At 52.1% G+C, this 21729-nt stretch overlaps 1 protein-coding gene across 11 annotated transcripts in view; it reads left to right on the forward strand.

Moving 5' to 3' along the window:
* The first annotated feature begins 567 nt into the window (after positions 1-567).
* MROH1 (maestro heat like repeat family member 1) overlaps positions 568-21729 on the forward strand; it is a 118917-nt gene continuing 97755 nt past the window's right edge. For 2 of the 11 annotated variants that reach the window (XM_033203061.1, XM_033203059.1), the window contains exons 1-3: positions 4650-4770; positions 16469-16546; positions 20464-20609. In XM_033203061.1, the coding sequence (XP_033058952.1) occupies positions 4689-4770; positions 16469-16546; positions 20464-20609 (306 nt within the window). In that variant the 5' untranslated portion in view covers positions 4650-4688. The other 9 variants (XM_033203055.1, XM_033203060.1, XM_033203058.1 and 6 more) reach the window with 9 other exon arrangements.

The following is a 21729-nucleotide window of genomic DNA, read 5'->3' on the forward strand; positions in this document are numbered from 1 at the left end:
GACATCCTGCCTGCGCTGCTCCCGCCGCCTCCGCCTCTGTCGACGCCCAGCCTGGACGCGCGGCGGGCGCTTTCCTTCCTCACATCGCTCTTATCGCGTCCCGAGCTCCCGGGACCCCGCTGGCCGCCTCTTTCCCAGCGAGCGCAGGGCCCCGCGAGTCCTGCCCCCCTCCCGGTGCCGCGGCCTCCAGCGGGCGCTTCCGGGTAGACAGGGCGGGCGTGTGCTTGCGAGCGGCCGCAACGCCGCGCCAAGCCCGCGTCCCCGGCGTCTGGGAGCGCAGGTCGCCAGGGCTGTGTGCGTCCGACAGGGGCACGGGGATGGCTGGCGTAGCTGTCACGAGCCTGAAGGCCGCGCCTGCGCAGTGGCGGCCGCGCTGGCGCTCAACAGACAGAGGCGGTGGCCCAGGAGCGGCTGGGGGCGGGGCCGAGCGAAAGCCGAGTCTGCGCACTCTTGCTTTGCAAATGGAGGTGGGCACGGTGGAGCGAGCGTGAGAGACGTGCACCTGACCAATAAGTGCAGAGATCGCTCGGGGGCGGGGACCTACTGCCGCGCTCCGGGCTGCGGTTGGCCAGAAGGCAGCGAGGGCGGGCTCGGCGCGCGCGGCTCCGCCCACTCCGGGTCCCTGCTGGGCGGGAAGGCGGCGCCCCGGCGGAGGTGGCGGCGGCTCCTCAGGTAAACGGCGGGTGGGGATGAGCCTTCGGCGGCGCTGGGGAAGCGCCTCCTGGGGAAGTCTGGGCTGGAGAGCCTGAGGCCGCTCCCTTGGCGGGGCTGCGGAGGAAGCCGAGTCAGGAGGCGCCTCCCCAAGGTCACAGGGCGAGCGCTGGGAGGGCCCTGGGTGTCGCGGGGACCTTGGCTCAGGTGTGCGCCGCGCCACAGCCCGGAAGAGAGGCCGGAGCTGTGCGGCTGTGCTCCTCCTCCGCGCCGCCAAGTGGTCTCGGCTGCGCGACCGCCCCTTCTCGGGGAGCGCGGTGGTCCCCGGTACCCGGCCCTCCCGGGAGCGCGGTGGTCCCCGGTGCCCGCCCCTGCCGGGAGCCCGGTGGTCCCCGGTGCCCGGCCCTCCCCGGGAGCGCGGTGGTCCCCGGCCCTTCTCCCCCAAATGGGGCCACCGGGGGTCCTCTCTCCGGGAAGCCAAGCATGCGCCTGGAGCCTGCAAAGCCGGCGTGCCCCGGCCTCCTTATGCCTTCCGTATTCTCTGACGATCGCGAGCAGGAAGGTGATTTGTCCCTTGTCACGGGGATGACTGGTCATAGCGTGCAGGGCATAGAGCTGGCAGGGCCGCGGGGAGCCAGCCCTCACTCAGCCAAGGTGAGACTTAGGGGCTGCCGGGCAGGAGCTGACCGGCCGATTTGGGGTCGGGTTTTCGGGCAGCGTCAGTGCAGCTGCAGTGTTAGGGTCAGAGGAAACCACTCCGCGGGCGCTGGTGGCTCGGTCCTGCACACTCTGGGGAGGGGCTCCTTTGCCTGCTCAGGTGGGGAAGGGACAGACCCATAAACTCAAGTGCAGTGAGGTAAGCAGAAAGGGGTACGGGGGTGTGGCCGAACTCAGGGATGTGAGCAGAGTTGGGTCGGGGACAGCCCCGCAGGCAGGAACCACTTTGGAAGGGGATGGTGGTGAACGCACACGTTGCGGTAGGAGGCAGGCAGGGTAGGGCCGGTGATAAGTCAGGTGAGGGTGATGAGTTTAGAGCTGTTGGGTCTCAGTGCGATGACCATGGATGGAGATGCGTGTGGGAATCTTTCTTTGCGGCATGTTTCATCGGTGGTACGTGTTTGTGACGTGGCTGCATGGACAGTCTGAGCACCCTGGGGTGCTGCTGTCAGCAGGATCTTCACTGCTTAGTCTCAGGCTCCCAAGGTCCTCGTGAACAGGTGTCTCTGGTCTCTCTTTGATGTCAGAGTGGAATGACCTGAGGTTGAGCTGTCTTTGTTAACTTGAAACTGACATGCTCTCTGTGGCTTGTGGACACCTGCACCTCATCATTTCCCACTGGCTGGTGTTGATTGCTGACTGCTGCAGGACACCAGGGGATCAGAGGTGGAGGATGTGGGGCGTGTGTTTGCCTGAGTTTGTGGCTGTCTCCTGTGTCAGGAAACAGGTGCCTGTGCTTAGTTTTCTTTCCCAGGGTCCGCAGAGGCCCAGGAGAGAAGCCTGGTTGCTGCCCTCTGTCCCATAGCCCCCTTTCACAGAGCTGGTTATTCGGGGTAGAGACATCCTGCCTGTGCCAGTCCACACAGCTTGGTCTCTTTGGGGTAGGAGCACCAGGAAAGGCTCCCGTGGCTCTTGCGAGCTCCTAGTCAGTGCTCAGAGAACACGGACTGCTGCCCATCATGAGAAATGTGCTTTCTTCACTGAGCTGGAGGGGCCACCTGGTTTTGGGGGTTTGCACGCACACCAGTGACACAGCTTCGTGTGGCCTGTATTGAGGAACCATGTTCTCGGTGGACTGTGAGCAGTGGGCTGTGGGATTGCATTTCCCTGGGTCATCAGCCCAGGCCTTGTTGGTGACTTTGGAGGTTGATTGTGTGGCTGCTGTGCTAGGAGAGAAGGTTCCTTGGACCTGACGCATGGGTGGGGCATTCTGTGACCTCCTATTCTCCCTGCACACACCCAGCCCCGCAGGCTGGCTCACCACTGCTTCTGGGCTATGGTTCCTGTGGCCTGCACAGCCTCGCACACCCCCACCCAACCCCTTCGGACCCAGCGCAGTGCCTCTGTTGTTTGCACGGGTGTGGCAGCCATACTGTTTGTGGCCGGAGGGCTTTCAAGACAGGAACTCTGGGCCTGTGATGGTGACTGGCGGGTGTTTACCAAATGTGGTTGAATAAAATGAAAAGGAAGCAGCTCCTTCATTCACACAGAAATGTGTGCTATGTAGGGAGAGAAGACCTCATCAAATCTGCCTGCCACCTTCTGCCCTTCGTTTGCTTTTTATTAATTTAACCAGAGCCCTGATTAGCATTTGTGGCTTTTTTCTGACATCCCTGTTACATACATGTCTGTGTACTAGTGTTAGGGCATCTGTAGGTAGATGTGGAAAAGTGGAAATTTAGCCACAGAGGCTTGTTGCAGCTGTTCTTCAGGCTCTGCTACTGGCACCAGCACCCGAGTGGCCCCTGTCCTCAGCACGTCAGATGCTCTTGGTGTTCAACTGTGTGCTGGCCTCACTGCAAGTCTTTGACTTGTGATGCTTTTTGCCATGTAGCCTACAAATAGAGGTACTGGTCATCACTGATCATCACCTTTTATAGGTGATGGGACAGGACACAGGGATTTTCCGTGCCTGCTTATGGCGTACTGGCTCTGCCACTGAGCCCTTATCCAGCCGCTGATACGGGAGTGCTAGGAAGAGAACAGCGTGGTCCCTTATGGAATGGGGGAAGGGAAGTGCTGAGTAGAGTAGGGCATGGTCCCTGGCTAGGGCTCCACCCCCACGGACCTAGGTGAGGAGAGGCACTCCTGCCTTCCTGCCCAGATGTTGCATTTCCCAAGACCACCCTGGCCTGCCATACCCTCCTCCTGTGCCTATAAAAACCTGAGACCCAGGCGGAGGGTGATGGCTCATGCCTGTAATCCTGGCACTTTGGGAGGCCCAGGCAGGTGGATCAGAAGTTTGAGACCAGCCTAGCCAACATGGTGAAACCCTGTCTCCACTAAAAATACAAAAATTAGTCGAGCATGGTGGTGGGCACCTGTAATCCCAGCTACTCAGGAGGCTGAGGCAAGAGAATCTCTTGAACCTGGGAGGCGGAAGTTGCAGTGAGCCGAGATCGTGCCATTGCATTCCAGCCTGGGTGACAGAGCAAGATTCTGTCTCAAAAAAACCAAAACAAACAAACAAAAATCCAAGACGCTAGCAAGGCAGGGACACAGGCAGCCGGACATGGAGAGGAGCAGATTGACGGAAGAAGACACAAGCAGCTGGACCTTGAGGGGAGCACACCAGTGGAAGAGAACACCAACAGATGCCAGCACGCTGGCAGGCCATCGACTGGCTGGACAAGGCGGAGTTTGGCCAGGACGGTCGGTCAGAGGAGAGCCGGGGCCGCCAAGCGGCCCAACTCCAGGGGAAGACCATCTGCCTTCGGGCTCCCCCATTGGCTTAGAGCTACTTCCACTCAATAACACTTTACACTCATTCTCCAAGCCCAGGTGTGATCCGATTCTTCCATTACACCAAGGGGCAAGAACCTGGGATACAGAAAGCCCTCTGTCCTTGTGAGAAGTAAAGGGTATAATTGAGCTGGCTCACACAAGCTGCCTGCAACTAAAAGAGCACCCTGGAACACACGCCCACTGGGACTTCAGCTGTAGACATTCACCCCTAGATACAGCCTGTGTGTCTCCGTTCTCCCCTAGAGGTTTGGGCAGCGGGGCACTGAAGAAGCAGTTCACACCCACATCACACGCCCTGCGACGGGGACAAGGGAACATTTCCACAGCACCGAGTCGCACTGCTGTCGGTCCACTCTGGAAGGGCAGCTGAGTGCCTCTGTTCATCCTAGGTGCAGTCAGCACAGTCCCCATATGTCTGCCGGCGATCTCTCTGTCTTCTGAGAACTGCAGGTCCTTTGCTCTCTTTCCTGTTTATCTCAGGGATGTGCACAAGCTCCTTTGCATACACAGTAGTCCTTCCCTCTCCACAGGGCTACGTCTCATACCTATATACTTATGATAAAGTGTAACTATAAATGAAACACAGCAAGAGACTGACAACAAATAATAAAATAGAACAATTTATGACAATACTCAGGGCAGCGTGCAATTTAAAACGTGAGTTCATTTCTGGAATTTTTCTATTTAATATTTTTGGACTGTGTTTGATTATGGGTAGCTGAAACCAAGGAAAGTAAAACAGGATAAGAGATAAGAGGGGACTACTATGTTAATATTAGGCAAGTTATCTTCTCATATATTATGATTGGTTTATCATAATTGCCTTGTGTTTTGATTTTAAAAAAATTTTTTTTTTTTTTTTTGAGACGGAGTCTCACTCTGTTGCCAGGCTGGAGTGCAGTGGCACAATTTTGGCTCACTGCAACCTCCGCCTCCTGGGTTCAAGCCATTCTCCTGCCTCAGCCTCCCGAGTAGCTGGGACTACTGGCGCCCGCCACCTCGCCCGGCTAGTTTTTTGTATTGTTTAGTAGACATGGGGTTTTACCACGTTAGCTAGTATGGTCTTGATCTCCTGACCTTGTGATCCGCCTGCCTTGGCGTCCCAAAGTGCTGGGATTACAGGCGTGAGCCAGCGCTCCCGGCCATGACCTCATGTACTTTCTACTCATGCTGAGAGCACTTAAAATCTACTGTCAGCAATTTTCAAGTATATATCACGTTGTTGTTAACTCTAGTCATCTATGTTGTGCAATAGATCCCTTGAATTTATTCTTCCTGTCTAACTGAAGCATTGACCCTGTGACCAACATCTCCCCAGTCCTCCGCCTCTGCCAGCCTCTGGTAACCACAGTTCTACTCTGCTTCTAGGGGTTCAACTTTTCGTAGAAGTTGGGATTCTACGTGTGAGAGATCATGTGGTTGTCGTTCTGTTCCTGGCTTATTTTACTTTACATAACATTCTTCAGTTCATCCCATTTCTTGCAAATGACAGGAATTCCTTCTTCTTCTTCTTCTTCTTCTTCCTTTTTTTTTTTTGAGACAGAGTTTTGCTTTTGTTGCCCAGGCTGGAGTGTAATGGCTTGATCTCGGCTCACTGCAACCTCTGCCTCCTGGGTTCAAGCAATTCACTCGCCTCGGCCTCCTGACTAGCTGGGATTACATGTGCTCACCACCACACCTGGCTAATTTTTGTGTTTTTAGTAGAGATGGGGTTTCACCATATTGGCCAATCTGGTCTCGAACTCCTGACCTCAGGTGATCCACCTGCTTCAGCCTCCCAAAGTGCGGGATTACAGGTGTGAGCCACTGTGCCCAGCCTCCTTTTTTAAGACTGAATAATACTCCATTGTGATATATACCACATTTTCTTTGTTTTATTTTTATTTTGTTCTTTCTTTAAATAAATACCACATTTTCTTTCTTCATTCATCCATTGGCGCACACTTCGGCTGATTCCATATCTTGGCTTTTGTGAATGGTGCTGCAGTAGCCATGGCAGTGCAGATGTCGTTTTTGAGGTCCTAATTTCATTTCCTCTGGATACGTACTCAGGATCATTGGATGATATGGCAGTTCTGTTTTATTTATTTATTTATTTTGAGACAGATTCTTGCTCTGTCGCCCAGGCTGGAGTGCAGTGGTGCGATCTCAGCTCACTACAACCTCTGCCTCCCGGGTTCAAGCGATTCTCCTGCCTCAGCCTGCTGGGTAGCTGGGACTACAGGCACCCACCACCATACCTGGCTAATTTTTTGTATTTTTAGTAGAAATGGGGTTTTACCGTGTTAGCCAGGATGGCCTGGATCTCCTGACCTGGTGATCTGCCCGCCTTGGCCTCCCAAAGTGCTGGGATTACAGGTGTGAGCCAAAGTGCCTGCCCTTTTTTTTTTTTTTTTGAGATGGGGCCTGGCTCTGTTGCCCAGGCTGGAGTGCAGTGGCACAATCTGGGCTCACTGTAATCTCCACCTCCTAGGTTCAAGCCATTCTCCTGCCTCAGCCTTCCGAGTAGCTGGGATTACAGGCACGTGCCACCCATGCCTGGCTAATTTTAAAAAAAATTTTTAATAGAGATGAGGTTTTACCATGTTGGTCAGGCTGGTCTCAAACTCCTGACCTCAAGTGATCCACAGCTGTAGACCTCAGTCGATGGTACAAAGCAGGCAATTCAACTTGTTCTTGTAAAGTCATAGCTTTCTTCTGCTTGTGGGGAACACTTCCAGCACCACTGCTGGCGCTTTGTACGGGTCCCTTGATGTCACTCAAAGCACTGACTAAACATGTTGAAAAATGTGGGAGAACCACAGGCTTTACTGCAAACTGCTCACGCGGGGGTGATGGCGTCCCATGGTGTGTTAAGCAGATACACTCAATGCCTGAGGTCACTGCAGTAGCAATGAGAGGTGGCTATGGAAATACCACAATACTACAGTATGTGCTACACTTAATTGTGTGTAGTTGTGATTCAATACTGCGTCTTTTTTTTTTTTTTTTTTGAGGCGGAGTTTCCCTCTTGTCGCCCAGGCTGGCGTACAATGGCGTGATCTCAGCTTACTGCAACCTCCACCTCCTGGGTTCCAGCGATTCTCCTGCCTCAGCCTCCCGAGTAGCTGGGATTACAGGCATGCACCACCATGCCCAGCTAATTTTTTTTTTTTCTTAGACAGAGTCTTGTTCTGTGGCCCAGGCTGGAGTGCAGTGGTGCGATCTCAGCTCACTGCAATCTCTGCCTCCTGGGTTCAAGCAATTCTCTTCCTCAGCCTCCCGAGTAGCTGGGATTACAGGCACCCACCACCATGCCCGGCTAAGTTTTGTATTTTTAGTAGAGATAGGATTTCACCCTGCTGGCCAGGCTGGTCTTGAATCCTGACCTTGTGAGCCACCCACCTCAACCTCCCAAAGTTCTGGGATTACAGTTGTGAGCCACCGCGCCCAGCCTAATTTTGTATTTTTAGTAGAGATGGGGTTTCTCCATGTTGGTCAGGCTGGTCTCAAACTCGCGACCTCAGTTAATCCGCCTGCTTTGCCCTCCCAAAGTGCTGGGATTACAGGCGTGAGCCACTGCGCTCGGCCTGTCAATACTGTGTCTTTATGTTTGCTTAGATTTCTCTTGACTGCAGATGGCAGCATGTAGGGTCTGTAAGTGTACATATATATTTTGATAAATTTTAACTTCTTGTAACATATTTGGGTATATTTCATGGTAGTAAATGATAAAATAGACTAGTGTCTACATATATTTTATGCATTCATGACATATTTCACATTTTCTTAAGTTTTTTTGATATCTCTAGACTATGTTTGTCTGTTTTTTCAACATGTCACAAATCTCCAGAAAGTTTTCCAATATATTTATTGACACAAAACTGTGTATAAGTGAACCCATGCAGTCGAAACTTGTGTTGTTCAAGGGCCAGTTGTATGATGTTAACTACAGGTTTTTCTTAGGTGTTTTTCTTTTTTTTTTTTTTTTGAGACGGAGTCTGGCTCTGTCACCCGGGCCAGAATGCATGATCTCAGCTCACTGCAACCCCTGCTTCCTGGGTTCAAGTGATTCTCCTGCCTCAGCCTCCTGAGTAGCTGGGACTACAGGCGCCCACCACCACTCAGGCTAATTTTTGTATTTTTAGTAGAGATGGGGGTTTCACCATGTTGGCCACACTGGTCTCGAACTCCTAACCTCAAGTAATCCACCTGTCTCGACCTCCTGGAGTGCTGGGATTACAGGCGTGAGCCACTGCACCCAGCCAGTTTATCTTAAGTAACAAGTTGAGCAGGTTTCCTTCTCTTCCTAGTTGAGGAAGTTCCCTTCTCTTCTTGAGAATTTTTATCATAAGTGAACGCTGGATTGTGACAAATGCTTTTTCTGCATTTATTGAGATGATCATATGGTTGTTCTTTCTTAGTTTATTAGTGATGTGAATTATATCAGCTGAATTGAAAAATATTAAAACCGGCCAGGCACGGTGGCTTACGCCTGTAATCCCAGCACTTTGGGAGGCCAAGGCCAGCAGATTGCCTGAGCTCAGGGGTTTGAGACCAGCCTGGCCAACATGGTGAAACATCATCTCTCCTAAAAAAAATACAAAAATTAGCTGGGTATGATGGTGCGTGCCTGTAATCCCATCTACTCAGGAGGCTGAGGCAGAAGAATCGCTTGAACCTGGGAGGCAGAGGTTGCAGTGAGCCGAGATTGCGCCATTGCACTCCAGCCTGGGCGACAGGGCAAGACTCTGTCTCAAAAAAAAAAAAAAGAATTTGCACATCTGTGTCTATAAGGAATATTGGTTTGTAGTTTTCTTTCTTTTTCTTGAGACAGAGTCTTGTTCTGTCTCCAGACTTGAGTGCAATGGTGCTATATCGGCTCACTGCAAACTCTGCCTCCTGGGTTCAAGCAATTCTCTTGCCTCAGCCTCCTGAGTAGCTGGGATTACAGCGCACACCACCACACCTGGCTCATTTTTGTATTTTTTTTTTTTAGATGGAGCCTTGCTGTGTTGCCCAGGCTGGAGTACAGTGGCGTGATCTCAGCTCACTGCAACCTCCACCTCCCGGGTTCAAGGGATTCTCCTGCCTCAGCCTCCTGATGAGCCAGGATTACAGGCATGCGCCACCACGTCCAGCTAATTTTTTTGTATTTTTAGTAGAGACGGGGTTTCATCATGTTGGTCAGGCTGGTCTCAAACTCCTGACCTCATGATCTGCCCGCCTTGGCCTCCCAAAGTGCTAGTGTGAGCCACCACGCCCAGTCTAATTTTTGTATTTTTAGTAGAGATGGAGTTTCGCCATGTTGGCCAGGCTGGTCTTGAACTCCTGACCTCGTGATCTGCCTACCTTGGCCTTCCAAGGTAGTGGGATTACAGGTGTGAGTCACCACGCCCAGCCAGTTTTCTCTCTTTTTTTTTTTTTTTAAGATGGAGTCTCAGTCTGTTGCCCAGGCTGGCGTGTAGTGGTGTGATCTCCGCCCACTATAACTTCCACCTCCCAGGTTCAAGTGATTCTTGTGCCTCAGCCTCCCAAGTAGCTGGGATTACAGGCACGTGCCACCATGCCCAGCTAACTTTTGTATTTTTAGTAGAGATGGGGCTTCATCATGTTGGCCAGGCTCCTGTCGAACACCTGACGTCAAGTTATCCACCCACCTCAGCCTCACAAAGTGCTGGGATTATAGGCATGAGCCTGTATAGCTTTCTTACAAGGTCTTTGGGTTTGCTATGAGAGTAATGCTCAGAAAATCAGTTGGGAAGTAGTCTCTTCTGTTTAGTTTTTTCAGGAAGAATTTGTGTATAGTTGGTATTATTTCTTCCTTACATGTTTGGTAGGATTCCCCAGAGAAACCATCTAGGTTCTGTGGGAAGGTTTTTTACTGTAAGTTCAATTTCTTTTTAGCTATGGGACTATTTAGGTTATCTCTTTGTGACTGAGTTTTGATAGCTTGTAGCTTGTGTCTTTTTTTTTTTTTTTTTGAGACGGAGTGTTGCTCTGTCCCCCAGGCTGGAGTGCAGTGGCCGGATCTCAGCTCACTGCAAGCTCTGCCTCCCAGGTTCACGCCATTCTCCTGCCTCAGCCTCCCAAGTAGCTGGAACTACAGGCCCCCGCCACCTCGTCCGGCTAGTTTTTGTATTTTTTTTTAGTAGAGACAGGGTTTCACCGTGTTAGCCAGGATGGTCTCGATCTCCTGACCTCGTGATCCACCCGTCTCGGCCTCCCAAAGTGCTGGGATTACAGGCTTGAGCCACCGCGCCTGGCCGCTTGTGTCTTTTAAGGGATTTGCCTATTTCTTTTCTTTTCTTTTCTTTTCTTTTTTTTTTTTTTGAGAAAGGGTCTTTCTGTCACTCGGGCTGGAGTGCAGTGGTGCAGTCTTGGCTCCCTGCTACCTCTGTTTCCCAGGCTCAAGTGATCCTTCCACCTTAGCCTCCTGAGTAGCGGGACTGCAGGCGTGTGCCACCATGTCCCGCTAATTTTTGTACTTTTGGTAGAGGTGGGGTTTCGCCATGTTGCCCAGGTAGTCTTGAACACCTGAGCTCAAGTGATCCACCTGCCTTGGCCTACCAAAGTGCTGGGATTACAGGTATGAGCCACCGCGCCTGGCCATCTATTTCTTTTTTTTAATTAATTAATTTATTATTATTTTTTGAGATGGACTCTCGCTCTGTGGCCCAGGTTGGAATGCAGTGGTGCTATCTTGGCTCACTGCAACCTCCACCCCCTGGGTTCAAGCAATTCTCCTGTCTCAGCCTCCCAAGTAGCTGGGACAACAGGCACACACCACCACGCCCAGCTAATTTTTGTATTTTCAGTAGAGATGGGGTTTCACCATACTGGCCAGGCTGGTCTTGAACTCCTGACCTCAGGTGATCCATGTGCTTCGGCCTCCCAAAGTGCTGGGATTACAGGTATGAGCCACCACGCCTGGCCAATTTTTCTATTTTTAGTAGAGGTGGGGTTTCACTGTGTTGGCCAGGCTGGTCTCGAACTGACCTCAAGTGATCCACCCACCTTGCCCTCCCAAAGTGCTGGGATTACAGGCGTGAGCCAGCCACCTTGCCCCGCCTTGAGTTTCTTCAGGTAGAAGTTGAACTCATTCTTTTTTTCCTGCACATTCTCTGTATACTTTAGTCATTCTTCTTTTCTAAAAAGACATTTAATGCTGTAAGTTTCCACAAATTTTGATATGTCGTTTCATTTTCATTCACTTCAGCATGCTTTGTAATTTCACTTTTGATTCCTTTTTAGACCCATGCATTATTTCAAAGCATATTAAATAGTTTTGAAACTCTTGGGGATTTCTCAGATATCGTTCTCTTATTGATATATTTAATTCCATTGTGGTCAGAGAACATACTTTGTATGCCTTGAATTCTTTTACACTTTTTTTTTTTTTTTTTTTTTTGCGAGAGGGTCTCCCTCCTGTCGCTGAGGCTGAAGTGCGGTGGTGTGATCTCTGCTCACTGCAGCATTGACCTCCTGGGCTCAAGTGATCCTCCCGCCTCCGGAGTGGCTGGGATCACAGACATGCGCCACCACACCCAGCTAATTTTTGTATTTTTTGTAAAGACAGGGCTTCGCTGTGTTACCCAGGCTGGTTTTGAACTCCTGAGCTCAAGCAATCAACCTGCCTCTCAGCCTCCCAGAGTGCCAAGATTACAGGGTGTGAGCCACTCTGCCTGGCCGAATTTTCTGTTCACTTGTTCTAACAGAGACAGAGGGCTGGGCACGGTGGCTTACACCTGTAATCCCAGCACTTTGGGAGGCCGATTTGGGTGGATCACCTGAGGTCAGGAGTTCGAGACCAGCCTGGCCAACGTGGTGAAACCCCGTCTCTACTAAAAATACAAAAATTAGCCAGGCATGGTGGCGCGTGCCTGTAGTCCCAGCTCCTGGGCAGGCTGAGGCAGGAGAATCAATTAAATCTGGGAGGCAGAGGTTGTAGTGAGCTGAGATCCTGCCATTGTACTCCAGCCTGGGTGACAAAAGCAAAACTCCATGTCAAAAAGAAAAGGAGAGAGAGATGTTGAAATTTATACTGGAATTTGAATTTGTCTATTTTTCCTTGCATTTTTATTAGTTTTGGCTTTGTGTATTTTGAAGCTCTGTTACCAGGTAAAAGTGTTTAGGATAGTTCGTATTTCTGAAATCTACTTTGTCTAATGTGACTCCAGCTTTCTTGTAACTGTCAGCCATGTTTTTCTTTGCCCATCCTTTTGCCATTAACCTCCTAGTGTTAACATATTTAATCTTTCCTGTAGTTTCTCAAATATATGATACAGTTTTAACAACTAATATCTGTGTCTCTGAACTCTTTCGTTTGTGTTATTTCTGGGTCAGGATGGTTGGTTCATCCTCACAATGGGTTGAATTTTCTTGCTTTGCACGCCTGGTAATTTTTTTTTTTTTTTTTTGAGACAGAGTCTCGCTCTGTCGCCCAGGCTAGAGTGCAGTGGCGCGATCTCGGCCCACTGCAAGCTCCGCCTCCCGGGTTCACGCCATTCTCCTGCCTCAGCCTCCCGAGTAGCTGGGACTACAGGCGCCCCCCACCACGCCCGGCTAATTTTTTGTATTTTTAGTAGAGACAGGGTTTCACCGTGTTAGCCAGGATCGTCTGGATCTCCTGACCTCGTGATCCTCCCGCCTTGGCCTCCCAAAGTGCTGGGATTACCGGCATGAGCCACCGTGCCCGGCCCACGCCTGGTAATTTTTGTTTGGATGCCAGGCATTGCTTTTGCCTTGGTGGTGCTGGATATTTTTGTGTTCCTGTTAGTATTCATGAGCTTTGTGCTGGGAGCTGGCGAAGTTACTTGGGAACAGTTTGATCTTGTCGGGCCTTTCTTTCAGCTTTGTTAGGTGAGACCGGAATGACGTTTAGTCTAGGACTGATTTGGTTGATGACTGGGGTGGAATCCTGAGCACTCTGCCTGGTGCTCCATGAGTCATGACACTGTCCACTCCAGCTGCTGGGAGCAGGCCCCATTCCTGGCCCTGTGGAAACCCTGGATGTTGCTTCTCCTAATCCCCTTGTGTGGCTCTTTCTGCAGCCTTGGATAGTTTGTTCTCATACAAGGCATTTGTGTTAGTTTTCTAAGGCTAATGCAACACATTACCACAAACGTAGTGCCTTAAGCAACACAAATTTAGTACCTTAAAGTTCTTGGAGTGAGAAGTCTGCCAAGGGTCTCACCAGCCCGAACCCAGGCGCGGGGGACTGCTTCCCTTCCTGGTGCCCCGGGAAGGATTGCTCCTGCTGTCTCAGGTTCCTGGCAGAATTTGGTTCTTTGCATCTGCAGGACGGAAGCCCCTGTTTTCTTGTCAGCTGCCAGCTGAGGGCCATTCACAGCTTCTCCAGGCCACCTGCATTCCTCGTCTCAGAGCCTCCCTCCTGCGTCCTCCAAGCCAGCAGTTGTGGGGTGAATCCTTCTTACGCTTCAAATTTCTCCTCCCCGCTCTTCCGTCTCTTCTCTGTGACCCACCCAGGAAAGGTTCTTTGCTTTTAAGGACTCATGTGATTAGGTTGGTCTCACCCAGGTAATCCGGGATAATCTCCCTGTCTCAGGGCCTGTACCCTTAATCTCATCTACTGAATCCCTTTGCCGTGTAAGGGTTCATACACACAGGTTCTGGGGATTAGGGTGTGGGCAGCTTAGGGGCTATTATTCTGCTGACCAGTAACTTGCTGAGCGCCCAGGGAACCCGCTGCAGGTCTCTAAAGTTCTCTCTGGGCAACACTTTCTCTGGTACAAGAGACTGCAGACTCCAGCCGCTTTGGTATCGGCCGGCACTACCCGCTCTGTCTCTTCAGCCTAGGTGTTTTGCTGGGCCCTAAGCCTGGGTCCTCTCTCCAGGCAGTGAGCTGGGCTCTTGGGGCTATGCCTCATTTCCTACCTCTCAGGCCTCACTGTCCTTCATATTCTGATGTCCATTGTCCTGAGAAACAGTGATGTCTTGTATTTTGTCCAGTTTTTTTTTTTTTTTTTTTGAGACGGAGTCTCGCTCTGTCGCCCAGGCTGGAGTGCAGTGGCCGATCTCAGCTCACTGCAAGCTCCGCCTCCCGGGTTTACGCCATTCTCCCGCCTCAGCCTCCCAAGTAACTGGGACTACAGGCGCCCGCCACCTTGCCCAGCTAGTTTTTTTTTTTGTATTTTTTAGTAGAGACGGGGTTTCACCATGTTAGCCAGGATGGTCTTGATCTCCTGACCTCGTGATCCGCCTGTCTCGGCCTCCCAAAGTGCTGGGATTACAGGCTTGAGCCACCGTGCCCAGCCGTTTCATCCAGTTTTTTAGTTGTCCTGTGTTTCTCGCCTGGGCCTGGAGCAGACAAGTCCAAGCCCGTGTGCTCATTTGTTTTGTTAGCTCCTGTTTGAGTTGGGTGAACATGGCTGCTGCACTGGAAGGGGTGCTGCACAGTCGTGGACTGGCGTTGGTTCCACTGGTTTCTTCCTGGACGGTGGAGCTGAGCAGTGCTGGCTACCTGCAGGGCACAGCCACTGGTCCCAGATCCCAGCCGCTCAGCCCAGCTCCTCCGCCTCTCCTGCTCAGCTCAGGCCTGGGAACTCTGGCTTCTGATGCTCCACGTCAGGCGTGCCCTTGTCTCTGGGAAGTGTGTGCTGTGGGCACTTTCATGGGTTTTCTGCCCTGCCTGAGGGTCACTGCCCTCCTCAGCTCTTAACACTTCCACAGCTTGGGATCTCTATGGAATATGTTTTTTTGTTTTTCTTTTTTGTTTGTTTTTTTTTTTTTTAGACAGAGTCTCACTCTGTTGCCCAGGCTGGAGTGCAGTGGCATGATCTCAGCTCACTGCAACCTCTGCCTCGCAGGTTCAAGTGATTCTTCTGCCTCAGCCTCTTGAGTAACTGGCGTTATAGGCACGCGCCACCACACCCAGCTAATTTTTGTATTTTTTTAGTACAGATGGGATTTCACCATGTTGGCCAGGCTGGTCTTGAACTCCTGACCTCAGATGATCCACCCGCCTCAGCCTCCCAAAGTGCTGGGATTACAGATGTGAACCACTGTGCCTGGCCCTGTTTTTCTTTTCTTTTTTTTGAGGCAGGGCTTGCTGTGTTGCCTAGGCCGGAGTGCAGTGCACTGGTGCAATCTCAGCTCACTGCAACCTCTGCCTCCCAGGTTCAAGCAATTCTCCCACCTCAGCCCCCTGAGTAGCTGGGATTATAGGCGTGAGCCACCACACTGGCTAATTTTTTTGTATTTTTAGTAGAGATGGTGTTTCACTATGTTGGCGAGGCTTGTTTTGAACTCCTGGCCTCAAGTGATCCACCTGCCTCAGCCTCCCAAAGTGCTAGAACTTTTATTTTATTTTTCTGAGACAGGGTCTCATTCTGTCGCCCAGCCTGCAGTGCAGTGGTGTGTTCTTGGCTCACTGTGATCTCTGCTTCCCAGGTTCAAGTGATTCTCATGCCTCAGCCTCCTGAGTAGCTGGGACTAAAGGTGCCCGCCACCACGCCCAGCTAATTTTTGTGTTTATAGTAGAGACAGAGTTTCATCATATTGGCCAGGCTGGTCTTGAACTCCCGACCTCAAACGATCCGCCCACCTTGGCCTCCCAAAGTGCTGGATTACAGGCATGAATGATTGCTCCCGGCCAAGATTTCCATGATTTCTTACCTCATCTCCAACCCATGTGTGCACAGCACAGGGAGGTGTCCTGGCTGGTCAAGGGTGGGTCATGGCGTCTCTCCTTCGTTTTTCTCTGGAGTATGTTAGGAAGGAATGGTAGACAGGAGGTGATCGAGGGAATGAAGGGGCTGGTGGGAGCTCAGAGAACAGAGAATGTGAGTTGTTAGGATGCTGGCTGCCACGCTCATGGTGGGCCTGCAGCCCCTCTGATGACCCAGGTCCTCAGAAAGCATGATGCAGGACTTGAGTGTGTGCCCATGGTGAAGAGGCAGAAGGAACTTGGACACTTGCTGGACCCGATTCTTTGGGACCATCGTCGCATGCTGTGGCGCATGGCATGCAGTGTGTGAAAGCGGTGTGGCCGTGCTCAGTTCCTCGGTGTGGAGGAGGATGCTCTAGATGGAGGTGCGTCTACTCCTGCTGGGGCTGATGGTGGCGAGGCGCCTGTGGGCCAGCTGTGGACAAGCCTGTGCAGGCCTGTGAGGCGCTGGCATGACTGATGGTTGCTCGGGGATGGAGGAGTGTTGGAAACTGCTGAGGATCATGGTGACTTTTGCCCTCCCTGAATGGCTCAAAGAAAATGTGACAGAGATGTTTCCCCCAGAACAAATTAAATTAAATTGTGTGTTTTACACGGAAATGGTAATTGCCCTCAGATATCGTTGAGGCTTAAACTCAGATATCGTTGAGGCTTATGAATTAAATCTTGTGATTTTGGTTATTCCAGATTGGAGAAGAAGTTGTCCATGTTCACACTGGGTGAAGGAAGCTGAAACCACAGACATGGCTGAGTCCTCCATAAAGAGTGAGTGCATGGGGCTTGGGGGTGGCCGTGTGTGAGGCCTCTCTTGCCTCTGGGTCAGGGCAGGCCAAGGCTCTTACCAGCTCCAATGGTGCCTGGAGTTCCTACACTTGGGAGCCAGCGTGGGTTCTGGGCAGGTTAGGTGATGGGGCAGGTGTAGACCTCCCCAACACTAGCCTTGAGTTTGGGACTCAGAAAAGCATATGGCATTCAGGATGTGATCTGAAGGTTTTGTTTGACTTTTTTTTTTTTTTTTTTTTTTTGTTGAGACGGAGTTTTGCTCTGTCGCCCAGGCTGGAGTGCAGTGGCCGGATCTCAGCTCACTGCAAGCTCCGCCTCCCAGGTTCACGCCATTCTCCTGCCTCAGCCTCCCGAGTGGCTGGGACTACAGGCGCCCGCCACTTCGCCCGGCTAGTTTTTGTATTTTTAGTAGAGATGGGGTTTCACCGTGTTAGCCAGGATGGTCTCGATCTCCTGACCTCGTGATCCGCCCGTCTCGGCCTCCCAAAGTGCTGGGATTACAGGCTTGAGCCACCGCGCCCGGCCCGACTTTTTTTTTTTTTTAAGACAGGGTCAACTGGGCACTGTGGCTCACACTTAAAATCCCAGCACTTTGGGAGGCCGAGGCGGGTGGATCACCTGAGGTCAGGAGTTTGAGACCAGCCTGACCAACATGGTGAAACCCCATCTCTACTAAAAAATAAAAAATTAGCCAGGTGTAGTGGCATGTGCCTATAGTCCCAGCTACTCGGGAGTCTGAGATAGGACAATCGTTTGAACCCAGGAGGTGGAGGTTGCAGTGAGCTGAGATCGTGCCCCTGCACTCCAGTCTGGGCGATGGAGTGAGACTCCATCTCAAAAAAAAAAAGACAGGATCTCCCACTATCACCCAGGGTGGAGTGTAGTGGTGCAATCATGGCTCACTGCAGCCTCAAACTCCTGAGCTCAGGTGATCCTCCTACCTCAGCCTCCTGAGTAGCTGGGACTACAGGTGCACGCCACCATGCCCAGAAGTATTTTTCATAGAGATGAGAGTTTGTCATGTTGCCCAGGCTGGTCTTGAACTTCTGGACTCAAGTGATCCACCCGCCTCAGCCTCCCAAAGTGCTGGGATTACAGGCGTGAGCCACCGCGCCCTCCTGGAGTGACTGCTGAATGAACATGCTTTCTCCAGATGTTCATCAGAAAAAAAAAAATTAGCAGTCTTCAAAGGCTGTTCAGGCTGCTGCAACAAAGTATCTTAGATTGGGTAATTAATGAATAATAGGAATGTATTTCTCACAGTACTGGCAGTTGGGAAGTCCCAGATAAAGGCGCCGGCAGATTCGATGTCTGGAAGGCTGTTCTCTGACTCATAGATGGAGTCTCTTGCTGTGTCATCTCATGACTGGAGGTGCTGAAGGGACTAGGGTGTCCTTCAAGCCTTTGTTTGTTTGTTTGTTTGTTTGTTGAGACAGGGTCTCACTCTGTTGCCCAGGCTAGAGTGCAGTGACCTCCTGGGCTCAAGCCATCCTCCCACCTCAGCCTCCCAAGTAGCTGAGATTACAGGCATGTGCCATCACACCCAGCTAATTTATTTTTCTTTTTTTTGAGATGGAGTCTGGCTCTGTCACCAAGGCTGGAGTGCAGTGGATCTCAGCTCACTGCAACCTGCACCTCCCATGTTCAAGTGATTCTCCCTGCCTCAGCCTCCCGAGCAGCTGGGATTACAGGTGCCCCCCACCACACCTGACTAATTTTTGTATTTTTAGTAGAGACAGGGTTTCACCAGGTGTGCCAGGCTGGTCTCGAACTCCTGACCTCAGGTGATCCATCCCCCTTGGCCTCCCAAAGTGCTGAGATTACAGGTGTGAGCCACTGCACCCAGCCCACACCCAGCCTATTTTTTAAAGTTAGTTTTTTTTTTTGTTTTTTTTTTTTTTGAGGCGGAGTCTTGCTCTGTCGCCCAGGCTGGAGTGCAGTGGCCAGATCTCAGCTCACTGCAAGCTCCGCCTCCCGGGTTCCCGCCATTCTCCTGCCTCAGCCTCCCAAGTAACTGGGACTACAGGCGCCCGCCACTCGCCCGCTAGTTTTTTGTATTTTTAGTAGAGACGGGGTTTCACTGTGTTCGCCAGGATGGTCTTGATCTCCTGACCTTGTGATCCGCCCGTCTCGGCCTCCCAAAGTGCTGGGATTACAGGCTTGAGCCACCGCGCCCGGCCTAAAGTTAGTTTTTGTAGAGATGAGGTCTAGCTGTGTTGCTGAGGGTGGTCTTGAACACTTGGCTTCAAATCATCCTCCTGCCTCATCTTCACAAAGCACTGGGACTACAGTATGAGCCACTATGCAGGGCCTCAATCTTTTCTTTTGTTTTTTTGAGACTGGGTCTTTTTTTTTTTTTTTTTTTTGAGACGGAGTCTCGCTCTATCGCCCAGGCTGGAGTGCAGTGGCCGGATCTCAGCTCACTGCAAGCTCCACCTCCCGGGTTTACGCCATTCTCCTGCCTCAGCCTCCCGAGTAGCTGGGACTACAGGCGCCCGCCACCTCGCCCAGCTAGTTTTTTGTATTTTTTAGTAGAGACGGGGTTTCACGGTGTTAGCCAGGATGGTCTCGATCTCCTGACCTCATGATCCACCCGTCTCGGCCTCCCAAAGTGCTGGGATTACAGGCTTGAGCCACCGCGCCCGGCGCACTGGGGTGTTGATAGGTGGAGGTGGGGTGGTGAGAAGAGTCTATGAGTACAAGTGGGGCCTGGGAGCTGCCCAGCCAGGGCAGTGCAAAGCAGTGAGAAGGTGAGGTCGAGGGAGGGGGCGCGGCCTCACTGCCCTCAGAGGGAGGGGGCGGGGCCTCACTGCCCTCAGGAGACAGGCTCCCAGAGCACGTGAGACCTGGCGCTTCCACATGTGAATGGCCACAGCGGAAAAGCAGATGCAGACCTAGTTCAGCACAGGCCGAGTTTGCTTTACTGGCCGAACGTGGCGTTAGGTACAGTCAGATCTCATTGATTTGGATCAGCCTGTTTGGCTAACTACTAGACTTTGGAAATGGAGGGCTGTTAAAAGTCCAGCTTCCTGCTCAGGAAGGAATCCCTTCCCAGAGGGAGACTGAGTCATGCCCTGATGCCTGTGTGTTCCTCTGCCCCAGCAGGTGCCTCCTGGGATGTCCTCATTGGCAGCCTGGGTGTGGTGCTGCTGGAGCAAAAGGGAAGGGACATCCCCAAACCAGCCTGGAGGGTCTCGTTGGGGTGGAGTGGCTGGTTGGCACAAGTCCCTGGGATGCTTGGCCTGCCCTTTCCCGTGTATAGGGAACCACCTGGCCTTGCCTGTAGAGCACTACTTTTATTCCATGATTTTCTTGATTCAGCTCTGGTCCATGGGGGCTGAGAGCCATGGGATGAGGCTATATCTTTATTCCTTCATGTATTTCTTACTGCTGGGGTCTTGGACCCTCTGCCCAGTACCTGCCTGTCAAGGGCTATATGTGGGCAGTGGGGCCATGGGGAATCCCAGGCTGCCCGGGCACAGACCCTCAGGGAGCCTTCCTAAAGAGTCCGGCTGGTGAGTGAGCCAGTGTCCTCAAGGAAGCTCAGGCCATGTGGTCAGGACCAGAACAGCCTCCTGCCTGCCTGTGTGGGAGGGCAGGCTGTGTCCTCTGTGTCGCTCAACCCTGATGTGCTAAATAGTGTGTCCCGGCCAGGCAGCTCCTCGGGCAGCTGGAATGTGAGCCCTGCAGCTCCACAGCCTGTCCCCGCAGTGCACCTGACCCTCGCAGCAGCACAGGCGGAGAGAGGTTACACAAGAGAGAAGGCAGCTGTGCCCTCTCCTGCTCTGTGTCTGTGATCCTCAGAGGCTACAGGCGTGTCCACTGCAGGAGTGGCAGCTGAGGTGTGATAGGAGAGGGTGCTTGGGCCTGAGCATGCTAACGGGGCTTTGTCACTGCAGAGCTGGCCTCCACCCTGCTGGATGCCATCACCGATAAGGACCCCCTGGTGCAGGAGCAGGTCTGCAGTGCCCTGTGCTGCCTCGGGGAGGTGCGGCCGGTGGAGACGCTCCGTACCTGTGAGGAGTACCTGCGGCAGCATGACAAGGTATTTATGCTCTTTGGTGGGGATGATGTTGTCGGGGCCATGGTCGGTTGGGGCTTACTTGGTTTGGGAAGAGACAGTCCAGCTAGGAACAGTGGGTCGGGTGTTATACAGGGGTGACCACATGTCTAAGCTCCCCCTACGCCTGCCTATGTCAGGATGGGTAACCTGTCTTGTCTCATCATGTGTGGGGTGTGGCTGCATCCCCCCACCACGGCATTGTTCAACCCTCCTGTTCGAGGCTCTTTTACTCACTAAGTGGAGGCCTAATGGCCGGGCTCTATGCCTAGTGCCTGAGGGACAGACCATGGTCCCTGCTTGAGGGACAGAAGGTTGTTTCGGAGAGAATCTCATCGACCCAAGGGCCAGAAACACTGAGAAGTGCTCAGAGAGTCCCCAAGGGTCCTGCGCTGCTGGTCTTCCTGCACCCTCAGGGAGGGGCTGCCCAGGAGGGGCCAGGGCCTTCCCTTGCTGTGCTGGAATGTCCTGTCCTCTCGCACAAGCATTGCCTACTCAGGAGCTTCTTGGGAACTCTCTTCAGCCCCACAGGGATGCCAAATCAGTGACCCGAACCCCAGAACAGACGTGGCCCGGCTGGCTCTCGCCTCCCGGGATTTCGGCCTCGCTTAATCTTGGTTCAGTGGTTCTCCGTCACTGCTGACAGCGTTGGCACTGCATTGTTTGAAACTGTTACGCACTTTCTAGTTTTTCTCTCTGTGTGTGGTTTGGGCTGTTCTGGGAAGGGGAAGAGGCTTTTGCAGTATCAAAAGATCATTATTCTTTTTGTTTTATTTAACATTTTGATATGTAAAAGGGACCTCTGCACAGTGTGTTTCTTATCAGCTACCATCTCCTGGGGAAAACGACCCAGTTCCATGGAAATATCTGCCCACTGCCATGGCCTGGCGGCACTTCCTGGGGCAGGGTCTCTCCTTTCTTCCTCTGTCAGCTGTCTTAGCTGTTGTTTTTAGTTTTAGTTTTATTTATTTATTTATTATTTATTTATTTTTTGAGACGGAGTCTCACTCTGTTGCCCAGGCTAGAGTACAGTGGCGTGATCTCGGCTCACTGCAAGCTCCGCCTCCTGGGTTCACGCCATTCTCCTGCCTCAGCCTCCCGAGTA

The sequence above is a fragment of the Trachypithecus francoisi genome, unplaced genomic scaffold (genome assembly GCF_009764315.1).
Source record: "Trachypithecus francoisi isolate TF-2019V2 unplaced genomic scaffold, Tfra_2.0 Lachesis_group7, whole genome shotgun sequence".
Taxonomy (NCBI): domain Eukaryota; kingdom Metazoa; phylum Chordata; class Mammalia; order Primates; family Cercopithecidae; genus Trachypithecus; species Trachypithecus francoisi.